Raw genomic sequence first — 12,136 nt, forward strand, 5'->3', positions numbered from 1 at the left:
ATTACATAGTAATTGAAAGCCACTTATATGTGTTACACACTCGTCAGAGGTACAAGTATTGTCACCCACGTAAAGAACCACCTGACGACAAGTCACTTATCTTCCTTCATCCTTTCATCTCGTCACCACGTTGTGTTCATTTACGTTTTGTGCGACGGATCGGCTTTCTAGGCAGTATTTCTATTTATGCATTATTCTTTGGCAGTGATAATGAAAAAAAAAAACCTCGTTCGAATAGAGAGAATCGATAAGGGGTATCTCCATCAGGTCATTTTGATCAACAACTATGATAGCCTAAAGCCAACGACCTGCGATTCACGTACTGATAGATCCCCAAGTTCAGCACAAATCAGGTGAATCCTGGTAATCCTGCTGCTAATCTGCAGTCCCATTAGCTCCCCACGTTTCCTTCACTATAGTCACGCTCAATACTGCTATGGAAGGGCACACCTCTCTCCTTTTCATCTTCGTACACAGTTGCTGTTTTCCTCCACCAGATTAAGCACAATGAATTTAAAAACCAGCCACAAAACTAATTTTCTTTCATGACGGAGATGTATCAATTTTTTTTTTATCACAGCATCATTGATGATACCATTATAGATGTCAAAACAAATCGTATGTTTATAATTATATTCAAGGTTTCATTGAAATACAACACAGCAAAAGAGTGAACAAAAGAGTGGAAGCTTTGATAGACCATTTGCCAATTGTTTGCAGTGAATATTAGATTGCGGAATACTACAGGGTTCCAATATACCGCAGCAAGGGTGTGCTCTATAAACTTGATAAGAGATACCGCTCAGTGATGCTACTCAATACTCACGAATTAAGAAATCATGTTTTATAAGAATGGAAGACGAATGTAAGATTTGAGTGAGACTCATTATATGCACAGAGGTTTTGTATTTCTTCAAGATATTAAATCCGGTGATATATAATCATATGAATGATATGTATAGCATGTAAAGTTTGTTAAATTTTGAATGTTCAGTTAACGTTGTGTGTCTTATCGGAGAATGAAAGAGGGCAATATCTGTCATTTCTCGAAAATTGAAGTACAATGACGAGGATACCGAGGATATACCCTTGAGTTTGTGACATAATGACATGCGAAATATAACCATAAATCAGTTCGTTCTTCTCCTATGGCTCTAAGGTAAGTGATTGTGTGCCCTACTTAAGATGGTATTCAATTCATAAACGTGTTGTCCCGCAGCCTCTCGTAGCCATGGTAACGGCGATGACAGCAAATTCCTGGGGCGATGTCGTGCTGTCAGACAGGTTCCGTTGAACCTTTGGCCAATTACACGGGTGCTTGGCCTTTAAAATCCTTACGGATCATGCTCTGTTTTGACGCCACACTGGACAGCTATGTCCCTGTAGGTCTATATGAGGAATTTGATATGATTTGTATAATATAATCGAGCCGGATGATATAGTTCTGTACAATGTCCAGGATCCTTGCATCTTAATTTAGATGGTAGATTTAGCTTTCACATCTCCCTTGACTTCTCAGGCGCTTCACAATCACCTGACCCCCTAAAGATCCAGAGTGCCATCCATTGTTCTTCATACATAATCGGCAGTAAAGTGCACAAAGGTCAGTTTCAAGTGTGATACACTTTTCTTCGCACCATTGATGATAGTGACCCAAACCTCAACGTCGTCGTCCCCCCCCCCCAAAAAAAAAAAAGTTTTTTCTTTTTTGTCACAGGTGTTATCCTTGCAGAGATTGACCAGCTTAAGTCATTAAACCCAAGGGGCCATTTAACAAAACAAAAACTCTTAATAATTTAACCATCTTCTATTTCCAGTATTCTAGATGTCCTAAAATCAGCCAAAAGTTATATGGTGCAACTTATTCTGCATGCTGTATGAAGGTCATTACAAACGACGCTTTGAATCGGTTAACAGAACTTCACCTTAATTTGCAAATGCACATCTTTATGCTGCTTTATTTTTCATGAAAGATCGTACTTCTTAACCCGTTACGAAATTTCCACATTATGAGAGCTTCAATCTCCGAAGGATGATTCGCGACGTGTGGGCGAAGAAATGGAACGGTTCGTAATGCGGAATCATTCTTACACAAATGTATCACTTAAATTGTATTTACAACTCTGACTTGTCGCCAGAGCAAATCTAATAATAGTAATAGTAACACTACCTTTCCTGTTTTGAATTCGGATATCTGCGAAAGCATATGAATAACTATATACCGTATGTCCTCCCCCCCCCCCCAAAAAAAAAGAAAGAAAAGAAAAAGAAAAATGCAATCGGACTTTCTACAACAATAACCTTCAAGTAGTGACTCAATTAAAATGCAATTTCAAAGTATGAAATTATAACTTATTACCTACGTCCTGCGGAATGCTTGTAAAGCATGTCAGAAGTAACTTCCCTCCATGTTTTGTAATGAGACGCATTGTCCATGTGTTCACACCTTACAAATGTCAAGTTGTTCTTTGTTTTCTCTGACAAAAATCTCCTTAGAAAAAATGAGTTCTTGTTTCTTTTCATTTTCAACTAAAGAAAAGAAAAATGAATGCCATCAATGAGGATGCAGATATCTGATCTTTGCAAACATTAGTAAAAGTATGACAATTAATGATTGAAGAAAGATATTAAATCATTAACTCGTTACAAGACTGGATTGAGGTCCTCTTCCTTTTTGGCCTTTGTTTTTGTTTGTTTTTGTTTTCTTTTTCTTTCTCTTTTTTCATCAAGGTGATCATGACAGCATCATTAAAATATTTACAAATGTGTATATTCACATATTGATGTAATGTTACGCACAAAATTTATTTCATTTGTTAGTCGCCCGGTCAGATGTGAGCGAGAGCAAGCATTTGCTAAACTTGGGGGAAATGAACCCATGCATGACATGCATTGATTACGAAGATCCACATTTCTCCATGACCACTGAACCAAATGGAATGGGGTTTTCTGCAAGATGTGGGCCTATACGTATAACAAATTATAGTTTCTTACCCTGAAATAGCATTTCGACTGATTAATTATTCTAAATGTTCTCAATGCAAAAATTGTATATTTTTTTTACATACTGTATATGAGGTCGAAAATGGTGAAGTGCGTCTTTTTTCTTCGATGACGATTATGTGTTAGTGTTCGGCAAAAGATGTTGATTTGAAGACAGATGTAATTTCATAGATATAACGAGACCGAGGTGATCTGTTTTACCTTGACTTCACCTATATCGCAAGATGCTTATCTGCTAAACCCTATGTGATTGGCCTTTTTTGTATTAATTCGTTCTTGAAATCCAGGGGAATTAAAACAAAATGAATCACCACGAAAAAGCGGAAAAGGGTCAGTCTGAGTTAGGACAGTCCGATCGAGGCCTTCAGACAAATCGCAGGGCTTTACAACCACCTCGCTGAGCAGGAGGAACCCCGGATGGACAGGTCCGCGTTTAATCACCGGACTACGGCCCCGCAGAACCGGAGAGGGATGCTGACCGGAAATCACTTTCTTCAACTACTACATGGTGCCATACGTACAGGTCGAAGTTCCCTAGTGCTCCCTGGCAAGTCGTGGTATCACCAACTTACCTCCTTCCCCTAATCAGTTTATTTTGCGGTACTGACAGAGGCAGCATTAGCAAACCCTCGTTTTCAAGCAAAACAAGAATAACAAGGAAAGTTCACAGGAGGGGTCGATGGGGGCTGTGGACTGCATGCAGCTGACAAGAGACAGTATATATGGGAAGCGATTTTTTATCATTCTTTTTTGAGTAATTCAACATTTAGTAACATCTTTTTTGTCTTGATAGTGTTAGAATAAAGTGTGACTGGAGGGCTTTTTATATGTAATCGCATAATGTTGAAAGTTTCCACTATTTTATAAATTCTATACACTTGCAGAAGATCGAATGATATTCTCAACAGGTATATATTTTCCAATCATTGAAGACGTTAAACGATCAATTTCTGCAGTTACGAAGCAAATGATAATCATAATCAAATGATAATGACACTGATGGTCATTATGTTATCATATACATATTATAGCGCAAACACACAAACATTCAGCACGCACGCACACAGAGAGAAGAAAACATGTTAAAAGCAGCTTCTCAGCTGAAGGAATCCTATATATGTGCTTATCCAAGAGGCTCGAATTTTCTTTGATTACTCAATTCGAGCGAATGATGACACAGTAATATATGACATAATTTCGTCATTTCTTTTATCGTATACATTGCTGTATTTTAGTTTTCACTGATAGCATTATAATTATGTCATATATCATCGTTTCGCGGGAAAATAAAAATACAATTATCAAGAATTACTTCTTCTGCCCTGAATAGGCCACTATTAAATTCTACGCTGAAAGATATCACCGCAGTCTGCTCAGCATTGCCTTTGTCAAATGTCTTTTCATGCTCTACCCCATGCACTAATCATGCCAGGTTAACGGATTTGTGGATGACGAATGCAATTCTCGCTCGCTTAGCTTGGATCGCGTTCAAAACTCTCCCTTTCATTTCAGTCCCGTCCCCTTGTCTGGCTTTGGAGTGGATTTGACGCCTAGAAATGAGAGGGGACCATTTTTGGCAAGAGAGAGGGGTGCATCGGCCTTGAGCAGTACCAGTTTAGGCAGTGCCCTCTTCGAGTTCCCCTTTTGTACGATCCGTGAGAAAAAAAAAATACTTTGCAGAAATACTCTCTGCAGTAGAAGACGTTAATACTATTTAAACGTATAAAAACCTACGCAACTTCTATGTTTCTGCGGGCAGATGAAGCGCGTTCTGACGCAAGATTAATCATAGCCGTTCAGTGGTGCGTTATTTTAATCAACAAAACTCCTGAGTAAGTTTTGTTTTCCATTCATGTGCATGCAAGAAAAAACGCCACGATCTCATCTGCGTTAAGACAATAGTGATCTCGTATCTTTACAATAATTTGGCACTACCCCTATAATAGAGTCAGCTTTTACTTGTTAAGATCCGAGGAATTCCCTCCCCCAGAATGGAGCAACGAGATGCCATGTGGTCTCGTTCTATGGACGGCAATCAAGATTCGGTCGTTCCGCAATGGAAAAAAAAATAGATAAGTTATGTATACTTTTGTTCTCACCAATAACTATTAAAAGTTGCTCAATCAAATAGACAAACTCGTTTCTCTTTAAGCATTTGAATTGAAGCCTTTATGGGGAGAGCACTCTAAAACGAAATTTGATACAAACGCATTACTAACACGCTAGCTCATATATGTATATCACATGACTTTGATATGTTTAATGTGAAAAAAAAACTGTAATGAAAACAGATCTTTGTTCTAGCTCGCCCACCCAGGATTTTAGAGTATCACTTTAGCAGATTTATTTTCCCTCAATGCCTCACGCCCGAAATCCCTCGCAAGGATTGGGCAGCCTTCTCAAACTATGACATCGTGTTGCGCCTATCATAAGCTTTACTGTTTGCAGGAGACTGCTTGTGGCTATGACCTGCACGACGCTTATTAAAGTTTATAACATCCCATATGGAAATATACAAATATAAACATACATGTCATACTCACACTGCATCCATTTCGGCAATTGCTATGATAGACAAATTGAATTCGTTTCGTTTCGTTTCATTTCATTTCATTTCATTTCATTTCATTTCATTTCATTTCATTTCATTTCATTTCATTTCATTTCATTTCATTTCATTTCATTTCATTTCATTTCATTTCATTTCATTTCATTTCATTTCATTTCATTTCATTTCATTTCATTTCATTTCATTAAACTTTACATATTTCTAAATGAAAAATGCACCGAATGGTTTAACAAAATAAAACGTGATATCCAGCCAGGATGCACAATTGCAGACATGATAGATGATGGTGGTCAATCTATGAAAGTTTGAATCTAATTATGAATACTAAAGAAATATGGTGGAACCTAGTTAAAAACAAGTTTTTTAACCGTACAGGTCCCAGTATTGGTTGATTGGATCCGAATGTAAAGATCAAGATATAATTGTGTTTTGGCCGTCTTTATCATACCAGACGGTGCCAGGGATACATATTTTTGGTCCTATAAAGAGCTAGGAGAAGCTAATGCCACCTGGTGCTAAAGAAAGTTCGTAAAAATATTGTTCATCCTCCCTTCTTTTACTATGTTTGATCAAGGTTAGCTGTTTAGCTTTCTGTATTCTCATTCCGAGAGTAATTTTCTTTACTTTTGTTTCAATAGAAGTATCATGAAAATATCACTAAGCGGAATGAAAGACTTAATAGGGAGCTTTAGATTTCGCGACGGGGACGTGCAGAGGACAAAAAAAAAAATGATCTAATCATGCGCAAAAGCGCGCATCGAGTCGATCTGATAGCTTGCGTCGTCTGAGTTTTCACTACGCGTTCTTGGGTATTTTTACGTCCGCTCAATTCACGACGTAGAGAGCTACTTCCTGTACCGATCAGCGCCATTTTATTTTTCATAGGTTGCGTCCTAGCGTAATCTATTAGGCCGTGTCACACCTTTCCGGGCAATCTACGCGGACTTGTTGCGAGCAGGGATTTTTCCAGCACGCTGGGGAATTTTCTGCGGGCTGCCAAGAATGTTTGCGAGTTTCGCACTTGTGTCTTACCTGCTAGATGAGTGTTACTTACGTTCTACTTGCGTGTATTCCGTGTGACCTGCGTGAGAGCTTTGGAACCGATCCGTTTTCTGTTACGAGCGACTTACGGGTACTGCGAAGTACCTAATTTGAAGTTGCCTGCGAGGTGCGGCCGGTAAGGGTCTCCTACCGGTGTTCTTCGTGTACCTCTGCGGGCTAACCCCCGCGAGTGACTGGGAACAAGTTTTGAGCATGCTCAAGGCCTTGTCATACAGTATCTGGGGATGTTTTGCGGGTCGACTTGAGGGGAAACAAATTTGTTACCCTGAGCTCTCCGCTGTTGGTCCGCACCTGACAGTGCCTATAGTGCGTATCTCGCCCGTAGTTGCCCGGAGGTGATCACGCAAGTCCGATTTACCAGCAGCCAAGTTTTGAGCATGACCAAAACTTTTTCCGGGTGAGTCGCGGGGACTGCCCGCAAAGATCCACGCAGAACGCCAGTAGGAGCTAGGCCCTTAGCAGCAGCACCTTGCAGGCAACTCCCACGCAGGTACTACGCAGTCCCCGTATGCGGCCAAGATAATGGCATTCTGTTAGGCTTCTGCTGTTCCATCAGAAGTCCTTCACTGAGTTGTCAGCCCCCATACGCCTGGCACGCAGTTCACACAAAATACCGGCAAATAGAACTTAAATAGAATGCGTCCAGCAAGTAAGACACATGCAAAACTCGCCCAAATCCTTGTCCGCCCTCAGAAACTGTCCGGTATGCTGGAAAATCCCCACACGTCATCCTCAACATGGTTGCGGGTAAAAAGGATTTGCGTGCGCACCTCCGGGCGACTACGCTAGAGATACGTACCAGGTACTGTCATGTGCGGGTAATCTGCGGGGGGACCTCCGGGTAGTAACAATTGTTCTTCGCAAATCGCACGCAAGGCTTGCACGGAAAGGTGTGACACGACCTCAAGCGTCCGCGCTGCAAATCGAAAGCTTCTTAATGGCATGCTATACAAATCTTGACACAAAACATTCCTCACTGAATTTATGGGTCCGTATTCCGATGAAATGAAGGTTAGATATTGTAATGAATATTCATGTGTCAATCAGTTGCATATCAGAATCAAAATACATCGATTTGAATATTCATGTGATTGGTTATCCAGGTAGAGACACTCTTGAACGGTTCATGATCTCATATGCAGGTTAAATCTCTCGGCATCTCATGACCTTCCTTGAAATCATGCCATAGCAACAATAATTGTACAAAGTGGATCGCAAATTGTACATGACGTAACATTATGTCACATCGGGGCCTGACTGCTGCAACCTTTAATCACAGTCTATCTTTAGAACTCCAGGTCTTTTCCTTGACAGCATGGGAGTGTAGTCCCGCGTGTAGGTACTCCTGTTTCCTGGCGCTATAAACGTGCGCAGTCCATGCATGCGTTAAAAAAAAACAGATAGTGTGACATAATCGTCTCTAGACAACCTGGAGGTGATTTAGGAGAACGCTGTATCCGAGAGAAAAGGCAGAGGCCGGGGTGTGTGACTCACGATGTCTACCCAGTTGTAGTCTTGTCGAGGAATATGGAGAATGAACCACTGGTTCTGGGATTTCATTTTATGCCTTACAGAGAAAACGCTCACACACATCACATTACACACACAGATGTATTCATACTCATTAGCAGTGGCCCAGTGGCGCCCGGGCCCAATTAAAAATTATGTCGGGCCACCAAAATGTCCAAAAAGGTTATCTTTGGTGGTCCGATCGGACGACTAAATTTCAAAATCGATCATTATGTTTCTTTTTATTACGGACCAATACATTTGTTTTCGGACCACCAAAAACTGAAATTAAACTAAAGATATCAGTGGTCCGATCGGGCCAGCTGAGGAAAAAAAAAGTTAGTGTCGAGCCCTGATATAGGCCTATGTATTGTATCCGTACGGGTGTACCATGAAAATATCATACATGTACGTTTTGTTTTCGTTATTGTCGTATGTTGAGAAAACGTATGTCATGTTCATACAATAGGAGAATAAGTGGCACAATATCGAGAAATATCTGAATTTGCTCCTTTCTACCGGTAAAGGGCACATACTTGGCGAGACGACAAAATTCGTCGTATAACATCGCTCTAAAAATAAAACATTTTTCTCTGCCAGACAGGAACTCAAAGAGAACCTCAAATCCCCCGACACTGTAATTCGACACAAATTCGTTCATTATTTGGTGTATTAACCTCTATATCAACATCCCCGCGAGGTTCAGAGTATACCTTTGCTGAAACATTCCAACCTGAGTAGTTGTTGAACAAATCCTCTGGGGCTCTTTCCTCGGGCTCTTTAGATATTAGCGAGATGAAAGAAACAGGAATTGAAAGTTGACTATGTTTGCCTACTTTCTTTTCTCAATACCCTTAACAGGCATTTCACATCCATTTAAATTTTAGTTCAAATTTCAATGAGCAACATACCAATATCGATGTAATATCTGTTGAAGCCACTATTTCCCTTCAGTGGTAAAATGATGAATATGTGATCAGACTAGTTTTGTAGGTTATACAATAATCACAAAACAAAGCTAATGCGATGTTTGCTTTAATCATGCAGGGTAGTATTACGAAGATCCAAGGATCTTTTCTGCGTGATCATTACAGAGCAAATTTGCGTTAGAAAATATTTTCTCCTCTCTCTCTCTCGTCTAAAGGGCTAAACCTCAGAAGGATTCTCACTTCCTGTGTATAGTCGAGGTTTCTGCAATTCTGCCATGGCAACTGTAGACCGGTTTAACTGTATGAGCCAGTCTCTAACTAGGCCTATAGTAAGATTGGGCAATTTAACGTTCGATCATGTATAGTGGCACATATATAAGGCACATATTACACTGTGCCTTCATGAATTTATCTACTTCTTATCCCCTTCTTTAATTCATAATAGACCATTTTACTGCACAAGCACACTTTGGGTGCACCTTTGCATTGACGAAGGGCATGTGTATATTCTAATAAACTCAAATTAATGTGCTTGATTCAGTTATTGCGTCTCAGCTAACTTCTTAACTCCTTAATCTTCTTGTTAACTTGACTTGCTATCTTGTTTCAGTTGAATTAAGTGAGTTTATTCTATTATATGTCTTCTTCCGATCGTTTTCCCCTGTTTAATCTCTTCATCATCATGAAATATCAACAGATTGTGCGTGTGATGACTATTATACGAGTTTATCAGTAAGTTGTTTATAAGACTGGCAGTGTGCATAAGTGTGCCGTGTGCAATAAGCAAACGACATATCATAATCTTGCAAGGAACTATTTTGATTAATATAGCTGTAATTAAAATAACAAGTTATAGTGAATTTCCGCTCTATGTTAAAGTTTGTTAAAGTTTGTTTTGATAAACACGGTTAAATCAATAAGACAATAGGAATGATGGAAATGTGATTAAAATGACGTTAAATTAGCTTATGGCATTTTCAATTTTTACTCGTAAGTTTCCCATCGACCTACCATTTCATTCGTAGTTGCTGTTCTTTTTTAAGATGAAATGTTCCAGACAAAAATTATATTCATCACATCAAATTGTAGGAGTGATGTTTCAAACACACACTGGAGACCAGAAAGGTGTTGAAGTTGCATGAATTATCGACAGCACATATCAAATTTGTCAAATGCATAGTACTCATCACGAGTATAACACCATCAAGAGAGTGGAAAAGATACGATATCACATCATCCAGCTAGAACATGACTGTGATTGCAACCGATATGACTCTGATGAAAACACGTGAAACCTAAAGATTCCATAAATTTCATATCTCTTTTTTATTTCAATGAGACACTTTTTCATTTTTTGTCATACCCATAATAAGAAATTCAAATCAGCTTGAATATGGAGATGCATTAAAACTTTTGGTGTTTTCTTGCATATTCACGAAATTGAAGGCGCTTTTGTTTCTTAACTAATTATGATATGTGACTCCTGGTGAGTTGCGTCTTTATGTATGCGTTTTTATATCTAGAATGACGTTATCTGCACGATCCAACAGAATCGCTAGAATCAGTGCAGTATCCTGTTACAGAGCAGAGTTGGCCAATAAACTGTAAACCTTTTCAAACATCAAGTTAACTCATTAAAGTTAACAAAAGGGGGAATTGAAGGGTCTTCAATAATTCATAGTTGCTCAACTAGCAATCTTACCGTTCCTTCTGCTAAATCATTGTCGTCATCGTCGTCGTCTTCACTCGAGGCTCGAACCGTCACCATCAGCAACATCGCCAGGTGCGCGGATACCAGCAACATCCGCCTCCAGCTTGGCACGAGAATCCGACTACCTCTCATTTTCTTTATAAGGATGCGGTGTGAAGACATCAACAAGCTTCCAGCTTCATAAGCCGCTAAGCATTAAAGAGACATGCGTTCCCTGGTCTGAATCTTTTCCACGAGAAGCTGTCAGGAGCATGCGAAAGTAGAGGGATATTACGAGAATGGCTAATGCTGTAACTAATTTCCTTTGATGAATCAACCTAAACTCAGAGCAGTGATTCAAGGTAGGGTATATCCTCTCTGCCCTCCTTTTCCCCAGATAATTTCTGCGCCAGCGGCGAGGTAGTACGGTTGTTGTCTGCCGGGCGGCACTGAGTTTGGATCTGAAGCGGGAAACGTTGAAAAAGTTGGCTTCGCGGAGATGGAACTTTCAACGCGCAGTCCACAATAACGGCACGTGCGCTTTGAATAACTCTCTGTTACATGCCTCCCGCAGGTCTGGCGACATTCGCGAGCGCGCGCGTCATAATCACGCTATCTGCTGACGATATCCATCTCAAGAAGTAACCGATCTCGAAGGTACACGAACTATCGAAGTCTCCGTTACGTCAAGCATTACATCAATTAGCAGAGGTGACATCCATAACTGAATGTGACGATCGCGGATGGCAGGTGTTGAAAAACTCGAGGTTAAAAAAGGAGCAGCGTGCCTCTTGAGATGTATACTCTTTCATTTTACGTCTATTCTATCTCGTAATGTCGCCATTTGGTGTCTCAAATCAAATGCATACAGATTACTACGTTACCGAGATGCTATTTTCTTACATCACGTCAAGGACTAGGACCATTATTCTATTTTGAATGTCATGGAGAGGGAATGCAAATCTCAAACTACTGGCTCAGCTTAGATCATTCCAACGTTATACATGATATAGTTCTGATATTTTACTTTAGGCAAAAAAAAAAAGAAAAGGCAAGATCATTTATCACTGAGGCAAAACTTCTGTATCATGATACAGGACTGACTGCTATATAAATAACTAAAACAACTTAGTAGATGAAGACTGATGGTACATACCTTCAATGAAATCAGTGCTGCTAAACAGTAAAACGCGGCGCAGAAATATAACACTAAATCACAAACACATCAAGGATGCTATAAGATTTATTTTTTTCTCTCTCTTTCGCAATATTGCTTTCTTTTGTTCTTCATTCTTTTCTTCTCTCATTTTCTCGTCATTTTTCATATATCTATTTATTTATGACTAAATCTATCATTATTTCTTTTTCTCCGTC

At 39.6% G+C, this 12,136-nt stretch overlaps 1 protein-coding gene across 1 annotated transcript in view; it reads right to left on the minus strand.

Annotated features, from left to right (window-relative positions):
- LOC139711233 (matrix metalloproteinase-18-like) overlaps positions 1-10,915 on the minus strand; it is a 31,726-nt gene extending 20,811 nt beyond the window's left edge. Inside the window, exon 1 of the mRNA XM_071623153.1 lies at positions 10,775-10,915. Coding sequence (XP_071479254.1) covers positions 10,775-10,915 — 141 coding nt within the window. The remainder of the gene's footprint in view (positions 1-10,774) is intronic.
- Between the last annotated feature and the right edge of the window lie 1,221 nt (positions 10,916-12,136).

The sequence above is a fragment of the Diadema antillarum genome, unplaced genomic scaffold (assembly GCF_040938485.1).
Source record: "Diadema antillarum isolate AM-2024a unplaced genomic scaffold, OU_Dant_1.0 scf00000040, whole genome shotgun sequence".
NCBI classification, from domain to species: domain Eukaryota; kingdom Metazoa; phylum Echinodermata; class Echinoidea; order Diadematoida; family Diadematidae; genus Diadema; species Diadema antillarum.